The 23,690-nt window shown below is 37.8% G+C and overlaps 3 protein-coding genes and 1 long non-coding RNA gene across 18 annotated transcripts in view; 1 reads left to right on the top strand and 3 right to left on the bottom strand.

The window, feature by feature from the left end:
* Positions 1-3,102: 3,102 nt before the first annotated feature.
* On the bottom strand, positions 3,103-5,374 carry LOC105560577. Of its 6 annotated transcripts, XR_001008838.1 has the most exons (6): positions 5,158-5,374; positions 4,811-5,076; positions 4,458-4,570; positions 4,254-4,379; positions 3,977-4,085; positions 3,103-3,796 (listed from the first exon to the last, which is right to left on the bottom strand). It is a non-coding gene; the product is annotated as an uncharacterized LOC105560577 (long non-coding RNA). The 6 variants fall into 6 exon arrangements; XR_001008836.1 differs by lacking the exon at positions 4,458-4,570 and having other exon boundaries at positions 5,158-5,373; XR_001008837.1 differs by lacking the exon at positions 4,458-4,570 and having other exon boundaries at positions 4,811-5,061; positions 5,158-5,373.
* Positions 5,375-6,281: 907 nt separating this feature from the next.
* Positions 6,282-8,047, bottom strand: LOC105560576 (protein CLP1 homolog). 2 transcript variants are annotated; one of them, XM_012009804.1, is made up of 5 exons: positions 7,923-8,047; positions 7,642-7,832; positions 6,842-7,564; positions 6,510-6,739; positions 6,282-6,428 (listed from the first exon to the last, which is right to left on the bottom strand). In XM_012009804.1, the coding sequence occupies exons 2-5, from the start codon at positions 7,735-7,737 to the stop codon at positions 6,299-6,301; spliced, it is 1,179 nt and encodes a 392-aa protein (XP_011865194.1). In that variant the 5' UTR covers positions 7,738-7,832; positions 7,923-8,047; the 3' UTR covers positions 6,282-6,298. The 2 variants fall into 2 exon arrangements, with proteins under 2 accessions (XP_011865194.1, XP_011865193.1); XM_012009803.1 differs by having other exon boundaries at positions 6,510-7,564.
* Positions 8,048-9,799: 1,752 nt separating this feature from the next.
* On the top strand, positions 9,800-12,572 carry LOC105560574 (dysbindin protein homolog). 5 transcript variants are annotated; one of them, XM_012009799.1, is made up of 6 exons: positions 9,800-9,919; positions 10,612-10,740; positions 10,862-11,151; positions 11,235-11,390; positions 11,463-11,603; positions 12,026-12,572. In XM_012009799.1, exons 2-6 carry the CDS (start codon positions 10,685-10,687, stop codon positions 12,112-12,114), a joined length of 732 nt encoding a protein of 243 aa, XP_011865189.1. In that variant the 5' UTR covers positions 9,800-9,919; positions 10,612-10,684; the 3' UTR covers positions 12,115-12,572. The 5 variants fall into 5 exon arrangements, with proteins under 5 accessions (XP_011865189.1, XP_011865192.1, XP_011865191.1 ...); XM_012009802.1 differs by lacking the exon at positions 9,800-9,919 and adding an exon at positions 10,084-10,396; XM_012009801.1 differs by lacking the exon at positions 9,800-9,919 and adding an exon at positions 10,084-10,443.
* A 1,525-nt stretch (positions 12,573-14,097) lies between these two features.
* LOC105560572 (polyhomeotic-proximal chromatin protein-like) overlaps positions 14,098-23,690 on the bottom strand; it is a 14,583-nt gene continuing 4,990 nt past the window's right edge. For 2 of the 5 annotated variants that reach the window (XM_012009790.1, XM_012009791.1), the window contains exons 2-14: positions 22,855-23,422; positions 22,404-22,664; positions 20,675-20,959; positions 20,357-20,579; positions 19,696-19,940; positions 19,201-19,426; positions 18,903-19,069; positions 18,465-18,753; positions 17,975-18,226; positions 17,789-17,881; positions 17,573-17,720; positions 16,772-16,952; positions 14,098-16,680 (exon numbers count right to left, since the gene is read on the bottom strand). In XM_012009790.1, the coding sequence (XP_011865180.1) occupies positions 16,459-16,680; positions 16,772-16,952; positions 17,573-17,720; positions 17,789-17,881; positions 17,975-18,226; positions 18,465-18,753; positions 18,903-19,069; positions 19,201-19,426; positions 19,696-19,940; positions 20,357-20,579; positions 20,675-20,959; positions 22,404-22,664; positions 22,855-23,268 (3,006 nt within the window). In that variant the 5' untranslated portion in view covers positions 23,269-23,422 and the 3' untranslated portion in view covers positions 14,098-16,458. Of the gene's footprint in view, positions 16,681-16,771; positions 16,953-17,572; positions 17,721-17,788; positions 17,882-17,974; positions 18,227-18,464; positions 18,754-18,902; positions 19,070-19,200; positions 19,427-19,695; positions 19,941-20,356; positions 20,580-20,674; positions 20,960-22,403; positions 22,665-22,854; positions 23,423-23,527; positions 23,661-23,690 lie in introns of those variants that run through there. The other 3 variants (XM_012009793.1, XM_012009794.1, XM_012009795.1) reach the window with 3 other exon arrangements.

Raw genomic sequence — 23,690 nt, 5'->3', positions numbered from 1 at the left:
ATCTCATTTTTAGCTCATGCAATGAACCCACTATTTAGTTCTGCCCTATTATACCTGTGCTTGGCCTGAGCCAGTCCAAAAAATATAACTTTAAGTGGCAATTTCTCATTCTTCATTTTTGATTTTCAAAATTTCGGCAGTGTAGTCAGATTCTACGATCCAAAATGCTTTAGTCTGCCAAGTTTCAATTGATTTGGTTTAAAATTGACCGGTAATGGATTTTTATCCCCTACGATCCCGATTTCGACCACTGTGCGACGTAGCGTCGCTTAAGAATTCATTATCTTGTTGTTTGATAATATATAATAATATTTTAACCAATGGCTAATAATGTTAGAAAATAGAATTCTTTATTCTAGCTTCAATAATATTTTTGTATTGATTATTCAAATACATTGCTATTATAATTTCATAAAATTGTAAATTTTTAAATTTATGCACCGAGAGAGAGAGAGAGAGAGAGAGAGGCATTACCTAAAAAATAACCGCAATTAAATTTTTATCATGCTTTCATTGACGAACATTTCTCTCAAGTATATTGCAGTAATTGACTACCATTTTAAACTTTTATTTTTACTCCTCCTTTTCCATAAAAAATTTAATTTTTGCGAGATTAAATGTCGCTTTTATAAATAAATAGCAGTTTTATGAAAAAGCTTTATCACATATTGTCATATATGCGCTGTTACAAATTGTGAGATTCCAACCATTCTATTTCGTATTGTAAAAACGAGAAAAACAATATTAGCGGATGTAATTACATTCGTGATGTGTGGACAACGAATGCGGGATATGAGATTGTATCAGATAATAATGAAATTAATATAATTAGTAAGAATGGTCCTTTATATAAAAATTAAAGAGCATATGACATTATCATTCACAAACTTAAAGTATATATAATTGTTGCATCAGGCAAAGGTTAGAGTTTTTTTATTTAATTAATTTTTGTTAAATACGAAACTTTCATATGTAAAAAAAATGATAACTTGCGTCCTAGTGTTTTTAATTGAGTTATTTTAAATTACCTATATTCTACCCTGGTATAAAAGTTAAATTAAATTAAATCTAAAAGTTAATTTCGAGAATTAATTATATTCCCTCAATTTATTAAAAAAAAATTTTTTTTCGTTTCTCGAATAGCTTTATGACGTATTGAAGTCCAAGTTAGAGAAAAATACTTGAGTATAGAAGTATCTTTTTAAATTCAATTTATTAGATATGATACTGTAATTAACAAATATTTATTAAAAAATAATTTTGTAATAAAATAATAAATGTTAACGATGCTATAATGATGCGATGCCGCGAGAAGTACCGTATTTCGCACTACAGTTCACTTCCTCTCGCTTAAAAGTATGCGATCTTACAAGGGATATTACGTTCAAAGGATGTATTAGCCCTCTATTCTACTAAATTCAAAGGATGGATTATATCCCCATTTTCTTTTATATGTATACATTTCGGTACACGTCGCTCGATAGGTACCCACTGAGAGTCGAAAACTTGTTATTGGGGTACGAGCGAGCCCGTGGGAAGTTTATCCTCGTAGTTTTTCGTAATTGGGTGATTTAGGATAATATTCTTGACGATGTATATAATCAGGAAGAGAAATCTTGTTCGTATCTAGTCGAATGAGCACCGTATTCATGAATACATATATCCTTCAGTCGTCATGTTATTTCTCGTGAGACGACGTGTGGGGTCGGTCATGAGAGAAATCTCAATATAGAAAAATTAATTTAAACCTTTTACTTCGAGAACTCAAATGTTTTCGTTACTTACTTAGGTTTTCGGGTTCATGTAAAATATAAGAAAATATTTTATTTTGGAAATATTATAATATTTATTCAAACTTTCAAAATTGTGATCAAATTAAGAAGCACTGACATTACCATTTAACACAACATTACAATTAGTGCATTAGACTCTGCGTGACGACTGGGGAATGAAACAACATACGTTCTTGAACATTACGAAGTTTGAAATTGCATGCTTGTTATAATTTATTATTATTTGCGCTGATTATTACTTGATCTTTAAACTTATGTCAAAGCTGGAAATCTTATTACTAAATTGATATACAAATTTAATATTATTAACGTTAATAAGCATCTTATTAACCTTCTTATCTTACGATATTTATTGCGAGAATATTACCCCGGGCAAAGCTTGGATCTCCTCTTTATTTTACCCCATTTTCCATCATTCAGCGCCGAGGCAAAACATTCTAATGAACCACTTGTAAACTCCCCTATCCTATTTATCGCACTGGCTGAGATATTTTTCGCAACAAATTTCGTGCATGGTTTATAAGATACTCGTTAGGAATATAAATTGTATATTAATTTTATAACACCAGATAGCCTTTTATTGATTTTTTTTTAGAAAGAATCAAATACTAATATTTTATAATTATATAAAAGTGAAGACTACATTTACGGTTTACTCTCAGTTTGTGTATCTTATTGATTTGCTGTTCACATCTTAAAACTTTACGGTTTTTCATGGCAAAACAACACAATATTGTTAAGTTTGTAAGCAAAGTAGTGACTTTATTCTCGAAATATTCCGTTTAAATCGAGAATGGGTCGAATGAGATTTTTAATTTAGAACATCTATTTGCAATCTTCTCCATAAAAATGGAGTAATATGAACTTTGCATAATGACTTAAAATATTATTTTGCTGTAGGATTTTTTCCCTATATTTAAATGGGGTATGAAGCAAAATTGTTCATTGCCGATTGAGATAAAATCGTTAAAAATAATATCAATAGCCGTCTACGAGTTATTCATGCTGTTCTGTGACAATTGATTAAATGCACTTGTGGTAATTAATTAAATGCATCCATTTCAATTTTGGTAGAATTGTAAATTGTAATCATTTCAGATTTGTTATTGACTGAATTGTATCTTCTAGATTTGTGTGAAGAAACGAAATTATTAAAATAATTTTTTTTTCATAATAATGTATTAAATATCTCATTTCACAATAAAAGTAATGTTACATCATTACTATAAGCATAATTATAAAAATTAGTATTTGCACATTGCTCGCAATTTTTATCTTCTCTTTTTATTACGTATAGAACCAACGACAATTGAGTTCAAAAGCCTGTTTTATTCAAGTGACATGGATAAAATACAAATACTATCACAGATAATTATTCTATTTATTCTATAAATAGTCGCCAAGAGTTTACGCGAATAATATAATGAATTTGAATGGCTATTTTCTTGTGTACTAAATTTCATTAATTATATTACGTCTCCGTATTTTGTCCGTGTTGTTATATTAAAACTTCGTTGTGTCAAATCAATACAGAGCAATGATGACTCAAAGTTAGAAAACAAGCTTTTGGAAATTTTAATTAAAAAAGCAAACTTTAAAGTTGATTTTGAGACGTCGTTTTATGAAAATGCGTCAGCATTCGCTTCATAATTGACAAGAGCTTTAATTGTTTTCCCATTGTATTCTTAAACAGGAAGTTCATTTAACTTGTATTCTTTATCGCGTATGTGCTGGTGTGTGTTGTGAATGATTCACGATTTCTATTGTGACAATAATGTAATAAGTTTTCGCATTATTCATCACCGGAATCTTTATATTATAGTTATCAATGTTATTGCGTGTATAAGTACGAGATTGACAATGACTATGGAATAAACTGTTGCATCAATAATGTATTCGTATAATTTGTTTTACAATTCCAGATGAAGGAATCCAATAATTCCCTTATTGGAGTTAATTCATCGATATCGTTGCACCATATGATGATTGTTGTCCATATATGTCTACAAAAATAAAAATTGTTTTATACATCAATTAGGGAAACTAAAATCCACTAAACCATTCATATTTTTCCATATAAAATCTTTAGTGATAAGATCTTGTTTATATTTTAACTCCTTTATCATTGATTATTTTCTTATACACATATTCTGAGTTTTAGCCTTTCTTGTCATTTTTAGTACCTGCTTGTGATCTTCTTTCAATTCACTAGACACACTTCAGCCACTGTTGAATTTCTTCAGTTCCACATTTTGTTCTGTTTACAAATTTCTTGAATCTACCAGTTTCTATCTACAAATAACATTGTATATTTATATATTTAATAATATAATTATGTTTAATATAATTTAAAAATTATAAAATTACATATTTAACGTAATTTTTTCATATATTTTCTTATTGTTAAATTACATTACACTAGTAAAATAAATATCAAATAAAGATAACGAACCAACTTACCCAACTTTGATATATTGCTGGAATCTAAGTGATCAAGAGCAATTTTTTTGCTGTGTTATGCCGTGCGTAATACGTAACAAACACAGTGATTTACCATTCAGGCTCATAAATTTTTTTATGTATCATCTAAGCATATAAAAATTTGGGAAATTAAGATGCAGAAGTTAAATTCTACACTTAGCAATCTCCCATTGAGATACATACATTGAAAATTTTCAAATCCGTTAAAAATAAACTACCAATACGGAATCTAGCGTACACAATACACTGCAGTCAGAATGCTGGCAGAAATACAATTTGTTAACAAACTGTAATAACTGATTGGTGGCCGCAATCAAGCGAATGACATATTTGCCGTACAATTCCACATAGATCGGCAACAGAAATAGAACAAAATCCACATTCAACAGATATCTTGAATTCCGCTGACAATTTGCCATCAAGTAACATTAGTAGGCTTTGCCAATATGATAAAAGTGTATGCAGATGCAACTCATTCCAGTTTAATGATACAACTTATTGCTCATCTACCAACATACTGCAATCAGCTCGCTTACCTAGTTCCAATTAGTTCGCCTAATGAAAGGGCTGCTAGACCAATATGTCAAGCAGCAAATTTCGATTGATTCCAAGCAACTGCCAGTGTGTCTCGAAGGGCCGAAAGAAAGTCTGCCAAATCCTGCGACTCGTCGGACGTCTGTTATTTCCATCCTGAATACGCTTCGGCTGATCAATGACTCCGGCGCAACTCGATATATCCAATTGACAGGCCGGTTCGCTTCTCGCACTTCTTTTTCTCACTCGCTTTCTGAATGCGCAATTGCTGGTTGACAAAAAAATATTTAAAAACTGTTAGTATTATATATTATTAATTATTATACATCACAGCATAAGATTTTCTAACCTTATAAATTTGACAGTTGACTGTTATTACTTTTTCAACGGCATTAAAATATAAATGCTGCAAAATCTTTTCTAGATTCACAGAAAAGCTCCTACCTTATATTTATTCTTATGCCTATAAATATTTAATTTGTTTACATCTGCTTCGAAATTGCCGGCCATCTGATTTTTTCCTTACACCGCTTGCACTTAGGTGCGACGCTTCTACACTTAGCGCAGCTCATTGCCTGTGTCCAGCAGAAGTTAAGCCTATCACACAATGCCAGGCAACAGGCAATAGGAATAGAGAATAGAATTTTTGACGCGTTGGATTCGTCGGAAATTTTCTTCCAACCAATCCAACGCGTCAGAAATTCTATTCCCTGTTCCTGTTGCCTGGCATCGTGTGATAGGCTTTATCGCTGCACTGCTGCAATTAACTGGCCCTAGTTAAACAGTACAGCGATAATGACACATTAGGCTTGTTTTCTGTTCCTACACTAGTGAACTAGTGCAATAAATTGGAGTAAGACAAGCATATTTTTTCTCATTCTAGCTTACTGCACTAGTTCACCAGTGCAGGAACAGAAAACAAACCCCATGTTATGTCGAAATAGAACTCTTATTACAGGGACTTTAGTCTAGACGGCCTTATACCATGCGTATACAGCTATTGCGTTATGGAATCAAGAGGGAATAGTATTAAGCCAACGGCACACGATACTATTTTTCCTACTGGATTGCTTACGAGAGCCAACCAGGATTCAGCTTTGAGTCACCTGATCGAAAACTCTGCGTCCTGATTGGCTCTCGTAAGCAATCCCGTAGGAAAAATAGTATCGTGTGCCGTTGGCTTTAATGATACTAGAAAGTTTTTGGTTTTGTATTCAATAAATGCTCCTTTTTATAAAAGTTTACATGATTTAAGCCAACGGCACACGGTACTATTTTTCCTACTGGATTGCTTACGAGAGCCAATCAGGATGCAGAGTTTTAGATCAGGTGACTTGAAGCTAAATCCTGGTTGGCTCTCGTAAGCAATCCAGTAGGAAAAATAATACCGTGTGCCGTTGGCTTTATACTTGCGTCTTAAACTTGTAACTTATAAGCGTCAGGTAAAAATGTATAATCTCATTAGAAAAAATGTTTCTGATAAAAAATGTTTACTTTATATGTGGTTCATAATTGCTAGCTATAAATTCTATATCCGACAATATTAGCGCTTTATTTAGTAATGATGTAGATTGCGAGGCAAGTAGTGTAAGCGTCTGCTTCTCGACATTCACATCAGTCCTGTAAATGTAGAAGATATTTTCATGAAAGCAAAGAATTACTACTATTAACTACAAATATTGAAATGTCGAATATACTAACACACAGACGAATCCGGATATGGTAGTCCGTAAGACAGTCTCAGGATTATCGGTAAAGGAAACGGACAGCAAGCGATGCAACAAATGGGGTCCTAGCGCAACAGGTACCAATTTCGTGGGGTTATCCCTCGCTTTGTCTAACGGCGCACAACACGTCGGTACGGGTGCCCCATACTTGTATAATTTTATATCGCTCCAATTAAACACGAAGCTATGTGAATACAACAGAATCTGAGAACCATAGAAAAATTTCTTAATGCTCTGATTATTCGCTTCGGTTCTTTGATCTTGACTCCTCTCGACGACTCCGTCGCTCATCGGCAGAATGATCACCTTTACCAAATCCGACAGATCTTTCACCAATTCATAGTAGAGACTCTCTTCATCCAACACGAGAATCGTGTCCACTTTAAACTCCTCCACGGCATGCGCGAGTAAAGAGTAATCATCCTTCTTGATACAACCAAACGTATTAATGACAATTCCAGACACTTTAGCCTTCTTGTAGTCGGCTTGTAACTTAGCTTTGCAAATCGTCGCTAACTGCATTACAAGTAATCTGTACAACATTACGTTAGCGTGTGGCGTTTTATGTCCAAAGTGGAAGACCACTGGAACTTTTTGACTGAAACCCTTTACTACATCGGACGTATGTTCCATCAACAAAGCACTTATAGTGCCAGGAACCGATATATGTCCCTGACTGACGTCTAGATCGACGAAAATCGGCCTTCTGTTCTTTCTAACGGCATGGTTCAGCAGTATTTTACAAAGTGTAGACTTGCCGACGTTGTGAGAACCCACAACCATTGTTACTGGACCTACAGTGTCTTTATACGCCGCAGTCTGTCTCATTCGCTCTAGCACCTCGTGGCAATTCAAGTATATACGCATAGGCGTATTCTTCGCCATGTAGCTGGAGCCTGGCAGTCCAACTAATTCAACGACACAATCGTGCCAAGGCGCGTAAACCGCGATATTTGCTTCAGTGGTAAACTCATATTTTTTCCCCTGTACCAATTCCGTACCAAAAACTTCCGCCAGACCACTTATTAACTGCAATAACAAAATTTTGCCATCTAATAACAGAATAAGTAAGTTCGTAAGGTCAAAGAGGAATCGCTTCTCATTACCTCCAATGTAACCTTATTTTTGCTCTTCACCTCGAACCTCAATTCGCAGTCCGGATCCAACTTAAATCTTTGCACCACAGACTCCGCGCCGGCCATTTCTCGATTGTTTCAAGTTGAAAAAGATACGATTAACCAGGCAAAATTGGACGTTAGCTCGACGTCGACTTGCTCTTAATTTAATTATATCAATTCTGTGCATAAAGATAATGAAATTTTATAAATATCTATGAATATACGAAACCCGAAAGATAACGAGGCAGCTATGCTGCAACTATACTTACTCCATCAGTAGCAAGGTAAAGTCTGGGACTACTCTCTGGGTCTCTACAGCAACACGTGCCGCAATCGGTACCACAGCGGAAGTTTGTATCTGTGAACTGCGCAAGTTTGCAGTACGTGGACACTTCTTCTAATTATGGCGCCCGGCAACCAATAAACGGTAGCCAACACGGCCACGACGAACCAATAGACGTTGTAGAAGTATACAAGTTTTCTCTGTATCGTTCCAATACAAATACCGCGCGTTTGAGAATATGAGCGCAAAACTCCGTTCTCTCAAATCAGCTATGCAGCCGGCAGATCCGATGTGCAGCGGTTGCCAAATCCGATGCCTAACAGAACGCACCCAGAAACTATTTTCTATCTCGTTTATCTATCTGTCGTGGCCGTGTTGGCTCCCTCCGACACATTCGAATATAGTTTTTGCGCTGCTGAATCTTTTTATTACTTTTTACGCCTAAAATAATACCAGGATAAGTTGCGGACCGCATAGCAGAACGTTTTTATACTTGAAACACTCGGGTCAGAAGTCTAATGAGAAAGATATTGGTATTTGAAATTTTCAATTTTTTAATCGTGAGCAATTTGAATTTGGCTTTATAAAATTACAAAATTCTTCCACGCGATTACAGTACGCGTAAAGACAAAGCGGGGGATTCATGACTTTATATAAAAAACGTAGAGAAATTAAAAATATCGCTTTATAAATAATTGTGGTTAGGCTTCACATGCTGATATTTTTAATTTCTCTTCGTTTTTTATATAAAGTCGTGAACCCCCCGCTTTGTTTTTACGCGAACTGTAATCGCGTGGAAGAATTTTGTAATTTTATAAAGCCAAATTCAAATTGCTCACGATTAAAAAATCGAAAATTTCAAATATCAATATCTTTCTCATTAGTCCCAGTCTACAATAGATGATTTAAGCCTTAAATCATCTATTGTAGACTGGGACTTAAGGCTTAGTCCCAGTCTACAATAGAGATTTAAGCCCTAAGCCTTAAGAAATTGACTAATCACAGTCGCGCATTCTACTCGTATTTGACCGTGATTGGCCAATTTCTTAAAGCTTAGGGCTTAAATCATCTATTGTAGACTGGGACTTAGGGCTTAAATCTCTATTGTAGACTGGGACTTAGACTTCTTACCCGAGTGTTTCAAGTATAAAAACGTTCTGCTATGCGGTCCGCAACTTATCCTGATATTATTTTAGGCGTAAAAACTAATAAAAAGATTCAGCAGCGCAAAAACTATATTCAAATGTGTCGGTAAAACAGACGACTTTAGCATCCTCTTAACAGAATAATAATTATTGGCCGCGTTCAGCAGACACAACTGTTGAGTGAGCGCTCAGTATGATTGGCTAATACCTTTAGTTCCAGCCAATCATGTTAAGAAATCATTGAGCGCTCACTCAACAGTTGTGTCTGCTGAACGCGGCTATTATCTATCTGTCTTTCTATCATTCTGTCTCGTTCTATGACTTTTACTCGAACTGCGCATGAGTAGCGAAAGCGAGATTGATTTGTAGATTGTGTACATACGTATATTGTGCATTTTCGTGTGTGTACGATTTAACGCATGCGCATAACGGACCAAAGTCGTCTTCTATCTATCTTTGTCGCGAAGATGTTGGACACAGTTTCGGCTCACGGAAAGTACATATATGCTATTCCCCTTCCTTGCTATAAGTTCTATGATAAGGAATTAGTTATTAGCAGTCCGAACTAGGCTTGATTACGTCACCGAACGTGGGCCGACATTATCGCAAAATCGTCAATCAAAATTTTATCACTTTCGGCGCTGGCGTCGCCCGAGGGGGATACTGGATACTCAGGTTTCTCTCTGTATATACTCAGTGGTCCCAGCTGTACCGCAATATAGTTTCCGAGTACATAAAGTGCCAGAGAGTGCAGGTGAGGGAATCTTGCTTGTCGTCTCATCTCCGCGACAATTCGAGACAAATTATCGAGCCAAGTTCTCGCACTTTGGATTTCGATGTAATTTTATTTTCTCGAAGAGAGAGAAGACTTTTCTGTTAAGTTCCAGATCTGTCGGTTTTCTGTCGTACCGCTTGATACGCGGAAGGAGATTTAACGTTTATCAGCTAACAGGAGTGCGATGTTTTGTAAACAACTGAGCTGAGGACGCCGAGGTCCGAATTGACAATGACACGTCGACCGTCAATTAGTTGACGGCTGATGAGCTGTAGTTTCGATCAAGCGCAAACAGAAACCTTTTCACGCGGTATCTGACGGTGTAAACAAAGTTTCCGTCGTCTTTTGTTTCCCGGCTGACTGCTAATAACTAATTGCGATATTGTATTATAGTTTCAAAGCGTGTGATGACGGACGTACGAAAATCTCGTTTGTTGACGAGAATGGCGTATTTATGTTGTCGAACAAGTAAAATTAATTGGTCTGGCGGTAAACACGCGATTAATTGAATATAATTGACAGGATTTGTTGAACGTGCCTGTGAGTAGGCAAAGATATTTACAGCTGAATTTTATGTGAATAGACATGTACGTAGAAAATCACGATTTTTATAAATTATCACAATTTGCCGCGCAAATGTAACCGTAACATGATACGGCGAGGTTGAGAGCACTTTCCTGAAATTGGTATTAAATATATTCGTTTCGTTCGCTGCAACATCTGTGTCATAAAATTGAAATAACTTTGTCATTCAGTGCAGGCAGCCTGAATCTAGAGGCGCATTGAAGGTCCATCGACAGTGAATGTTCACCACTGAGACAATAAAGCATGTTTGGTTCACTACGTAGCAAGTTTCAGACGGTGCAGGAAGGTATATCTGCCAGGTGAGACATTTTCTGTGTCTACTGTCTCTTATCGCGACTGAGTAGAGACTGTGGATAATAAAGTACAGGACAGCGATTCTGCTCAGGCTCTAAGACTCCAGAATACAATCAATGATTTTAGTATACGCGGATTGTCCACCACCGAGCAACCAAAGAGCAAGAAGCCAGCCAATGTGAAGAATGTAAATTATGACGCTGGGGCGGACGTTTTGCATCACTTTCAACTGCAGTGGAACGAGCTTCACGAGCTCGTGGAGGAAAATGCGGGGAAGGCTCAGGAAGCGGATGCGCTGATATCCTCTATTTACGAGAAGCTTCAACGCGAGTGGAGCAACGTTACGTGTTTAAATAGCACCTTGGCTTATATTCCAAAGATTAATAATTCGATTCAAGATCTCATGGACCAAATAGGTAGTTTTCTTTTGCAGAGACACGATGAGTTAAGACGCGAATGGAGACCGAATCTCTAGAATTATTGTTTATTTATGTCTAAGGAAATTTACAAGAAATGTTCGAGGAAGTTGAAGGAGCCTTGTACCGACTGGAAGACCTAAATGAAATGTTAGATTTACAGAGTCGGCAGTTGGATCACAGGTTCCAACTGGCGTTGTATAAAGAGAAGAAACTGATAGAATTGAATAGTTTCAAAGGTATGTCGCCCGACGAAAGGAAGCAACTCCAATCGAGATCTTCGTGTGATTTATTTCAAATTCATTTTTTAGCGCAGCTAGCTAACGAGCACACGGAGAGACTTTCGCAACACGAATTAAACCAGCAAAAGAAATTGAAAGAGCGGCGGGAGACCTTTGAGGAAGCTTTTAAAGAGGATATTGAGGAGTACAAGGCAACTGGATCTATACCAAGTATGTCTTTTATTTCTGTATGCTCTCACGAGCACACGGAGAGACTTTCGCAATACGAATTAAACCAGCAAAAGAAATTGAAAGAGAAAAAGAAAGAAAAAGAACATGCGTGCATTAAAGTGAATGAAATGAAAAGTGCGAAGGTGTGTTTAATGGATATCAAAACAGCATCGCGATTATTGTGCGACTTAAGATCAATTATTTTGCAAGCTTGGTCCATGCAATCAGCTGAATTCATTCTTATAATTTACAAGTTAATACATGTACATTCCTTAAAAATGACAGGTTTCTTCCGCAGCAAGCAATGCTTCTTTTACTTTCTTTGGTTTATTCGTTACAAGATGACAGTCGTTAAATTTCAGCAACTACGCAATCATCATTTTGTGGTCTTGATATGATTAATTTGTCTGTTTTATATTTAGAGTTACCAGTCTCTGCAGAAGGCCCGTCTCTGGACGAGATAGTGTTGGACATCGATTCAAAGATATTTGATGAGTTTTTAAAGAATTAGAAGGCAGAGGATTCGGGATTGTATTTGTAAGTCTCGTCGCTAAACTTCCTTTATTTGACGGTGGTTCATGCAACGGAACTTGATTTTTAATCGCATTTCTTACAATTAGATAATAGGGCTGTGATTCCGACAATTTAAGCTTAATATAAAAAGAGCAAAAAATAGTTTTCCATATAAAGAGTTTCTTGTACGAATGCTTCCAATTTGTCCATCAAATGCCTAAACTGACTTTTAAATTTCATAAAACTTTGTACAGTCCTCCAGATGTGAGTGTATTTTGTGAATTGTATTATGTATCACTTGTCACTCTTGAATTGAAGGGAACTCGAGTTTTATCCCCGCAATAATTCTCTCGTATGTACATACATAGTAGATGTAAGGGAAGAAAATGTTATTTTGTTAAATTTTTCCTTGTATTACAATTAAAAGGATAATAAATTGACACGTATTACAAACTATTTCAGAAATTTCTTTGTAACATATTTATAACAAAATGTGTTCAATAAAATTTATACAACTCACCAACAGGTTTCATTGTTTTTGACACTGCGATCCACAATCTGTAGCAGCATCTGACTGGAACAAACTGTTACGATGGAGACTGAGCCGCATATTGTCGACTGTGCTCAAATGTTGGCATAAAAGCACCTAATAAGTAGATGAGAAATATTAAATATTAGAAGAGGGGAAAAAAAGAAAGGAGACTATAACATAAATTAAACGTAATAAAATAGAATATAACGTAATGTAATAAAATATAACGTTTTGAAATAGGATATAACTTAATAAAATAGAATAAAATACAAGATATAAATGTAAAATTGTGCCATACAGCCTTAAATCCAAAATATGTTTTAGCTTATGAATTTAAACAATATGTAGATTTAATATTTACCTATATTTCTTTTCTCTCCTAATATCTCCTCTTTTGTGCGCAGGTTTTGAAATTATCTTCGCGAATCGTAGCGCCGCGTAGTGGAGGATCGCGGTACTCGATCCCACGTGGTATCGATACGCGGCGGCGCGACACTTGCGTCCCTCGCGTCTCCGAAAGTTTCGATTCGTTGGATTCACCGAACGTTTGGGGAAGCCGGTTGAGAGGAAAATTCAGTCTGCCGTGGTCTGCTGTTGACTGAAGAGTCAACGAGCTCGAGTGGTCGACGCTTTTCAGGTGAGCCGCCTTACCGCAGGCACGGTAAAGTTTAACCGCCCGCGACGTTGTCGTGCCGAAGTTTCGAGGTTATCCGCGCTCCGAGACGTCCTGGTGTTTACGTAATGTTGTTTTCAGCGAGTGAACGAGCGAGCGGTATTTGCCGGCGATGGATCGGGACTTTCAAAAGAAAAGAAGGAGGGAGAGGCTGTTCGACAAGATGCACAGGGGCGTCGTGAAGGTCTGCATGGGCGTCACGGTGCTGGCCTGCCTCGGTCTCGGCTATAAAACGTACGAGTTCTTTAGATACGTTCGGCCCCTGCAGCAGGCGCAGGGTAAACTGCTCCAGGACGACCTGCTGCTCGAGGGTAGGAACATAGAAGATTCTGCTCCGAGCGTTGAATTGTCGACGTAGAACACCACACGGTCGAGACGGCGATTCTTTTAACGCACGGACTAGGGAGATGGAAACGTCGAGTGACACACGTAACGAGTGACACCTGTAAACGAACCTGTGTACATATGTAAGCAGCATAATAATTAAAATTATGCTTATTGTTTGTAAATAAACTTTATAGATTTATTATATATATATTTTGTGTGATGTAACGTTAAATGTATTTTGTTCGCTACTAACTTTTGTATCTCGATTATCACAAATTTCGAGTTGCAAGTCTTCATTGTATATTTAAGAAGAAAATTTAATTGGACGACGTATTAGATTACAAGAAATTACGAATTGTAGAAAATACGAATGTCATTTGCAAGAAAGCATACTTTGAAGGAAAGTTTGAATTAAACAAGGATCCTCCTGGAATTAATCGACTCGTAAATTCATTACACTTTCTTTATTCGAGAAGTTTTAATTGCAGTTATTCAACCCCTGCTTTCCCAATAGTATAATAATATTTCAGTTTTATGCAATTGCAGAGCGTATCTCTCCATTATAAAAAAGTATATTGTGAAACATTTGGCCCTGAGTTGTCTCAAAACTTCACCGAAAACGAGGCTAAATTTTGAACCTGGAATTTCAGCATTCGCGAAAACTATGAGTCAGCCACAGTTGCACCAATCTCAATTAGCGTTAAACAAATCGAATGCCTTTCACGTGCCTATGTTTTTTTTCTTGGTACAGGAGCCTTATAGAAAAACATAGGAAGGAAATATAATTTTTTAATTAATGTATACAATATGGAAGATAACGATTTTCTCGGAGGCAGAGTTAACAAGCTCGCATTGTGTGTTGGTGCAACCGAATCTGAGTAAAAAAATTTGCATGTGCACAGAATATTCAAGTTGCGTTATGCAGAGACTCTACTTTCTATCAATAGGCATGAATAAGATCGTGAGATAAATTTAGTAATGTTATACGGTTTGTTTACGAGCTATATTGCTTCCTCCGCTAAGATTCTCTTTTACAACGTACAAAAAGACATTTATTACTACATTTAACATTCGCGTAAAACGCATCGCAAATCAATTGTGCAATCCAAAACTCGACGGATCCTGTAGAATTTGGAATCTCATCTCGTAGTTGCTTTTCGCAATACGTACAAAATTAATTTTAATACTCTTACAGTACGAAATATATAAAAGCAGCAACCTTCGCCTCGGTTAGCTCCAGAATTGACGGTTATGCGTGTGAATTTATATAATGAATATATATTTACAGCGAGTTTTAAAAACATGCCAATGTATCGACGTACTAAAAATTAATATATCAAATTTTATTTTGTTGAAAAGACGTTGTTCAACACTAAAAATAGTGACAATTCTTTCCCCGACTTATCACTTCGTCATAATGTTATATCCTTAATGACAGAGATTTATAATTTCTCTTATAGAATAAGATAATTACTTCTCTTCTATTAGACCAAGAACCATGACAATTGGAGCGCAACTCTTGGAAACTAAAATCTTATGTCATAAAATTTTATACAATAAATAATTCGTTCTAGATCTACTATTTACATCTGTATCGGTCAAGTTTTACGTCTTACAAAAACACGTAGGTATATGTATGAAAATACGAATGACACAAGCAGGCAGTTTCGTTTTTTCTTCCTCCAATACCAGCGCGTAAGAACGAGTTAGTCAAATCGTTCCGGTGAGAAGAAAAATATCGACATTCTTAACGCGACAGTAACTGCGACTATTATCTGTAAGTTGTATCGAAGGCAATGCATTTTGTACGTCAACCGGTGGTATTTACTCTTTGAGTACAAAATACAGCGTGCTGTATTGTATCCTCCTTTTCATATGTACAATATATGCTTTTGCATAATGGACACAATTTGTACTCTAGTCTTTGACAGTCTCAGTTTCACAAAATAGTACGCTTTGAGAAAATCCTCGTAGTACATGTCAAATGAAATCTTTTCACACACGTTCTATTCATCAGAATCAGTAAAATCATTGAGATCATCTAACCATATGATCACTGCGCGATGTTATAAATGCACACATCTTTAAACATCGATGTCGCACCCACTACAACTAAACAAATTCAAACGTATTGTTTAATGTTTAGTATCTCCAGAGTACAATTTCCACCCAAATCCAATTTTTTGTGCGTAAAATAAACGTGTACTCGATAATGTAGTTTCTAAAAAAAAAAAGGATATGACAATCCTTAAATTCGTTTAAATCGCTATCAGATTGAATAAATACATTAAAAATCAAATTATAAATAACGTATGAATGATACTCTTAAATAAAGTTTTTTTAAAAGAAATTCTAAAGAACAATTTGTTAAACGAGGTATCTTATAGAATCTATTATATTCACGAGTATCCGTCATACGCATAGTATACAAGTATCCTCATTTTTCGCCATAAAGTAAAATACCAATAAGTGAACTGTTTTTTTTACTTTGATCCATACATTTAAATTAAAAAATGGACAGCTTTAATGGATTGCTACCTCTCTTTTGAAATTAATTGTGCAAACTAAAGTACATAATATAATTTGTTCCAGAGATAAATCAAAGAAGTCGCAATGTACAAAGTAGCGTTTGGTAAAACATATCGATATGAGAATCGTCCGTGTCCATACTCTTAGATGTTGCGCAATTAAAACATATTTAATCCTATACACTTACAATCAATCAAATACTTGCACAAACCCTGTAGCCCACAGGCTAGAAACGTTCTGGAAACACTTTTTTTGGAAATCCGCTATTAATAAACAGACGGTTATGAATTATTCGAGGAAGGATTCGAGTTCGACTCTACGCGCATCGAATCGATCCTGGCGACGATCTTTAATGCCGGACCTAATTTGATGCTCATTGCCGACATCAGATGGTCTTCTTTCAACAGCATAAGAGCCTGGCCGTCGATCTCCTGTATAGCAAAGTCCTCCGCGTAATCGGCGCATCCTGGTAGGCCGCGTATGAACTCGCAGACCTCACCCACCTGCGCGAAATACACATAATTTGTCACAATTTCGTTCGCGAAGACACTCGCATATATTTTAATGAAAAATCTCATAAAAACATATCATTACCGTCCATTTAACCGGATTCACTTTCGGCAGTGATTCGTCGGCGGAGGATGTGGTAGTCGTAGACAATGGTTTCTCCTCGCCGTTCTTCTTCGTCATGTCGTTATCAACGGTTTTCATTTCAGTCTCTATTTCAGTCCATTGTTTCTCCGGAGCATCGCGTTCTCGCGTTTCACGTTTTTTACTGTAATTAAGATAAGAATGGAAAATAATTGGTAAATATACTCGTTGTATGAACAAATAAGCAGAGGAAAGGTAAATAATATCAACAAGCAAAGAGTAACGGTTAGAATACTTATCTCAATATAATTATAAACAAATTTTAATCATAAAAGGTAAATGTTTTGTTATGCATTATCTTTCTCAGCGCATAATATAAAATAAATTAAACATTAAATATATATATATCGAAGTGAATAGATTAAAAATTAAAAATAAAAGTAACATTTTATGTTAATGTTGAACGTTTGAAGTAGAAGACAATGTATGTCGAAACGTTCGCCTTTTATGATTAAAATTTGTTTATAATAATATTAAGTACCGGTTTCGCCAAACGTCGCTTAACATTAAGCTTAGTTTAATTCGTTCTTTGTCTCTTTCCAACTGTTACTTTAGAAACAGACAAACGTGAATTAAGTTAAGCTTAAAGTTAAGCGACGTTGGTAAAACTGGGCCCAAGATATGCATTCTAGCAGTTATCCTATTATATTAAGTTGTCAGTTAAAAAAGACATTTGCGAGAAAGAAGGTTAAGAATAAAAAATTCGACAAGCAACACTCGATGTATGTTATATAAAGTGCTCACCTCTTTGCGCACATCGACGAGCAGAATCGTTTTTCCTTTTTCAACTTGACGTTTTGTTCGTCGATCATATTACCGCAGCTTTCGCACTTACTGATTTGGCCGCTGATGCCGTCCTCTTCGTTCAAATAACTAGTACAAAGTTTCTTCTCTGTAACGCAAATTTTGATTATTAGCTTCAACTATGAGCGCAACATTAATCACTCATAATTTACTTACTTGGCGGCTCTTCGTGTGCCTCCTTTTCCACGACTGTGTTACTTCGATTAAGAATATTGGTAATATCCTGACTCACTGCAAACGGTTCAGACGCTGCAGCGTAGATAGAAAAAAAACAATCATATTTGTAACGCGGTAACATTTAATACAACATAATTGATAAAGATACGACTATATAATATGTACCTTCCTGTATCACAAATCCTTCTATCACGTGCGTAAGGACCTGAGGCTTAACCATGGCTTTAGGCGGTGCTTGTTTACTATTCACTATGACTGTCGCGGAGATCGGTATGGTCTGTGACTCATCGCCAACCACGCCGTTCGTAATCGCGTTCACTGCATTGGCAAGCCCTGTTAACGGGTTATTGCACTGTTTCTCGTCCACTTTTGGAGCAGTCGCTTCCTCTTCTTTTATTATCTTACTTTGATCTCCATCTACGTACAATCAATCACGAAATCATTTAAATATTCTGAGGTAGATATGTGATATCGCCAGCAATTCAAAACAATGATAAGTATCTTTCACAAAACGACCTACAAAAACTAGTTTTTATGTTCAATGAAGGCATTGGCCAGTGTAGGTCGTTTTTTGAAAAATACCTATCATTGATTTAAATATTCATTTGAATTGCGTCTAATAAATTTCCTATCTATAATAAAACAAGGTTAATACCAGTTATCTCCGACTGAGGTGCCGCCGCGACATCTTCTGTAGTGACAGGTATGTCTTCCTTCTTCGCAACTATCTTCACGCTATCGTCGGTCATTAACGGGGGATTTGTGGTAGATGGCAATATCAAAGAACACTCTGCCTGCGGATTACGATCCGGCGACGTAATCATTATCGTCGAGTTGGTGTTGTCGTGTGTCGACTGATCCTGCGTCGCATGCACGATCGGCATCGCCTGAACTTGCGATGCACCGCTCATTATTTGATTACCAATAATCGTCGGATTGATTGCCTAGGGAAAAAAAACAGTATATTATCATTCTTGATTTCGCATTCTTTATGCTGCCGAGGGAAAGAAAAGAACAGTTTTATCGTTTTGTAATTGTGCATAGCTCCACAAAGCCAATAACTTCCGAAGCAGCGTAGCAACTTAATCAGTACCGGTAAAGGTAGCTGCTGCATAGTCGACATCTGAGGTTGCGACATTGGATTCATCTGCGACGTGGCAGCGATCCCGACTCCAACTCCGCCCACCGAGACTACCGGCATAATGGAACGATCCGCTCCCAGGACAACGCCAGGTGGTGGTTGTTGCAACGTCATATTCGCTACGTAACAAAACATTTTTGTAGTAATTTTAATACTGTCAGATGTAGTTTCTATATTTCATACCAACAGCTCTTTATCTTGACATTTTGATAAATATCGTATTAATATCAACTTTAATAAGCGCTCTTACTCATGATAGGTTTAGCTTGTATTGGGGACGATTGCACTTGTTGGTATTGTTGTTGCAGCTGCTGTTGTTGCTGCTGCGTGTGCTGCTTCTGTTGTATGAAGACTTGCTGATGCTGTATCGTTGGTTGGGCTTGCTGCTGCTGCTGTTGTGGCTGTTGCTGTTGCTGCTGTTGCGGAGATTGTACCGGCTTGCCACGGCCTTTCCCGCCACCACCGCCACTCTTACCCTAAATATTTAACAAATGGTTGATTAGATAATTGTCCACTATTTTCTTACTGCTTCTATTGTGCTAATAAATATAAGTATAGATTATGTATAGATTATTGTCATGCAAGTCGTTATGCACGAGTTACAAAGTTAAGAGTCTATCGTAGGACTTGAATTAATTTTCAGTTAGTTTTTACGTTATTTTTTTTAAATATAGAATAATACATTTTATGTGTAATGGACTCTCGAGATAAAAATGAAATATCACGCTAATGTTAATATAGCAACCTGTGTTTGTACTGTAGCTTGTACTCCGTAAACTGTCTGCGTAGAGACAGAACTAGCAGCAGCTCGCACATTGGCAGCCTGTACCGCCAAGGATGACGGTAGGATGTTCAACGGCCTCTGTATGGCCGTGTTCTGTTTACCCTGTTGGGGCTGTTGCTGCTGGATATCCATCACTTTAGCGGGTTTTCCACCGGTCGCCGTTGCAATCTGTTGCACACCTTGTATCTGTTGTTGCGCCGCGAGAGCTAATCCGACAAAATAAGACATTTTGAACTCATTATTCTCTGTGTGAACTTTTCGTTCACGTGTCGCAGAGAAATATAAAAAAAATTAGAAATAACAAAAACTAAATTCTTATTTTATGTTTGAGTGTATTAACAAATGGGAAGTGGATAGGCCATACGCTGAGGAAACCAGAGGGCGACGTTGCGCGGGAGGCCCTGGATTGAAACCCGCAAGGAAGGAGCAGGAGGGGTAGACCAAGGATGACCTGGCGGCGAACCGTTGAGGCAGAGGCAAAAACCATGGAAAAAACCTGAAGATAGGTGAAGGCGTTCGCCGGAAACCGAATCAGATGGAGAGGATTTGTTGATGCCCTATGCTCCCGTGAGGAGTAAAAGGAACTGATGATGATGTATTAACGAATGAATGAGTTACTGACCATTGTGCGCCTGTATCGGCTGTGGACTTTGTATAAACATATCAGTTTGCGTAGGACCGCGAATGAATATCTGATTAGGCGCGGCAGTGAGGAGCGTCGGTCCAGTCGGTTGCAATCCAGTGGTCCACACTTGAGGGGCGAATTGCCAAGGTGCAAACTGCATACCAGTTCTTCCACCCGAAGGTGTCCCAGTGGTGCATGCTGTATACTGTTTGAAATAGATCTTGTACAAAAATGCGGATGACAATGTTTGAAAAGCGATAAACAAACGCAAGATACGAAGCTTCAATATCGTCGGATAAAAGATGCAGCATTCACCTTTTGTACTTGATCTTGTTTATTCGTGGATTGCTGCTGTTGCTGCTGCTGCAGCGAAGGCGGTGGCTGCGGGGAGCCTAATACACCGAGTTGACCGAACACTAGCGTCTGCCCAGCACCGGGATTAGCGGACGTGGGTACTGGTAAATAGCCGGTGGGAAATCCCGGGACTTTGGTGCCAGCCGCGCCTGGATGACCACCTCCTTGTCCAGGTGAAGATGTCGTGGCCAACATGTGAGGAGTTAGTTGAGCTGTAGATTGAAACGGCTTTCCAGCTGCTATCACCTATGAAGTATGAATTGTTTTTTAAAATTTTAGTTAATAAGTTCTAAAATTTATAGTTAATAAAATTATAGAATATATAATTTTTAAATTTTAGAATAGTTTTAGAAAAATTTTAGAACCGAATCTGATATTAAAAACTATTAAAGAGAGAGAAACAATTTATTGCCTACTGAGGTGACGTAAAATATGATACTTTTAGCACGTATCATATTTTACGTTCAACTATTTTTCATAGAATTTTTCGGTTTTATGTTATTCTATTGATAAGAAATGTACAATGCAGTGCGTTCCATAATTATAGAACCAGTGTGATTTGTCGCTTTTCTGGAATTGAGTACTAATTAAAATTAAACTAAGTAAATACAATTGAACGTCATTGTTCTCTTCCATGAACGGTAGCAAATGCTGCTCCAGCACATTGATGTACTCCGTGGAGTTCATTTTTGTTGAGAGGAATGCCAATTCATGCACTTTATTAGCGCAGAATGCTCCCCATACCATTAGGCCGCCATCGCCAAAATTTCTCGTCAAAAAATACACTGGCTCTTTTCAAAGATCCCTCCAGTAGCAACGATTACCGCCAGGACCGTCTAAGTTCAATTTCTTCTCATCTGAGAAAATAACCGAGGTCCAATTGTTTGCGATATTCACCAACGCAAAATTTTGTCGAGCTCCCAAATGGCGAGGTAAAAGTCGTGGAGCCTTTCGCATTATTTGTCTCTCGATAATCTGACTTTTCTTTAGAACGCGAAATACCGTTGAACGGGAAACATTCAATTGAAGCTCTGATTTGGTTTCACTTACGCTATTCTGAATTTCTGATAATTCGGTGTGCGACGCGGGTTAAGAACTTCTGTTTCGACCCTTTCTCTTTCCGACTTTTGCGGTCCAATCAACCTCGTTTTCAAAAACATTTGTCACAGCAAAATGAAATTGAACTATTACACGAGCAATGTCTGTTAATGACAGCTTTTGCTGAGGCAAAAATCTCGTCTTTCTTTTCTTTCGTATGTTAAACTCAACAGTTTACTGCGGTACTGAATTCTCGAACTGAACTCTCACTGACAAGCCAATGATGAAAGAAGGTTTGTTTACATTTAGTGTTCGAATAAAAGTGGTTTTCTCGCGCGGTTCTATACCTATGAAACAGTACAATTTTGAATTTTTATTTCATTCCAAATTCAGCACCATTAATATTTTTATCACATGTCATTTTTTTCAATCATTTTTCGTTGTACCAGAAACGCGTAAAACACTGGTCCTATAATTATGAAACGCACTGTGTAAATTATATTTTTAATTGAAAAAGTTTTATAGGGAAATACCTTTTCCCGATATTATATCATCACTTTGTGTGTATAAGGCTCTTCGTATTACTTTTTTTTTTATTAGAAAGCATCACTTTATCATATATGAAACTCCCTAGATAAAAATTGAATTGTACCTGAATAGAAGAGGGATTTAGGCCCGCCGGGTGGAGCGCGAGATTTCCTGGCATCAACAAAGGCGTACCCTGAGTATTGTACAATTGTTGCAAATGATAAGCTTGACTCTGAATTGGCTGCTGAATCACTTGAACCGCCTGCGGATGCGCAGCCATTGTAGTTATGGTGGTTGCACCTTGCTGACCGGATAACGTCATGGATACACCACCACCTACCCCCTGTTGCTGATGCTGCATCGACACCGCAACAGCTCCCTGCAACTTGTTTTTACCAATAAGATGCAAAAAGAGCGTCGACACGCTCTTTGGTAAAAAAAACCAAAGAGTAAAATTAACACGGCAATTCACAAGGTATAATTGAGAGAATCGATAACAAAATAGAAGAAACGTAAAATTATTTATACAATAATTTCGAAATGCGAAACAACCCGAAATACGAAAGGACATTTACTTGTTGCGGCATGCTGGCAGCTACCTGCGGCTGCACTTGAACCTGCGTAGGTACAACATTGTGAGGCCCGTTATTTTGCTGCTGCTGCTGCGATTGCTGCGACTGTTGCTGCTGCTGCACCTGCTGCTGTACCTGCATCTGCTGCTGCGACTGGACTTGCTGCTGTACCTGCTGCTGCAACTGCTGCTGCGGCTGAACCTGCTGCTGCTGCTGCACCTGAGCTGCCTGCTGCTGGACCTGCTGGGGCTGCTGCTGCTGCTGCTGCACATGTTGTTGCTGCGGCTGCTGGACATTCTGCTGCTGCTGTTGCTGTAGGTCATGAGTTGCGATCATCATTTGTTGCGGCTGTTGCTGCGGTTGCGATTGCTGCTGTGGTTGCGACGTCGAAATCCCGATCGGTTTAACATCTGTCATGTTTCCTTGCACACTCGCGTAATCGGAGTCAGAGACGTCCTCTCAGAAGAAGAAGCGGCCCTCGCTGACACAGTTCAACCGCGCGCTGCCCTTTTTCCTTGCCATTTTACGCTCGCGCTCATGCCAGTGTCAATCGCTCCGCCACGCCGGGCATCTGCAACGTGAGAGAGACCGAGGGAAATTAACACCCCCATTGCCCGCGCGTCGTCGTCATCGCCGTCGTCCCCCGCGCGGGACACACGCATCGTCCGAGAGATACATTATTTTTCCTCGATCCTCTACCGCTCCGCTAAACAACTCGCCACTTGGCGAGCGAGCGAGCGACTCGACCGCGTCGATCGGCGACACGTTCGACGCGCTCTCCTCGCTCGCGTGTTTACACGCGCGCGGCGTTATCTGCTCTCATGTGTTCGAATGGAAAT

The sequence above is a fragment of the Vollenhovia emeryi genome, unplaced genomic scaffold (genome assembly GCF_000949405.1).
Source record: "Vollenhovia emeryi isolate VEMERY1.0 unplaced genomic scaffold, V.emery_V1.0 DF939227.1, whole genome shotgun sequence".
NCBI lineage: Eukaryota > Metazoa > Arthropoda > Insecta > Hymenoptera > Formicidae > Vollenhovia > Vollenhovia emeryi.
The sequence above is the reverse complement of the archived record's forward strand: the minus strand, read 5'-3'. Positions and strand labels throughout refer to the sequence as shown.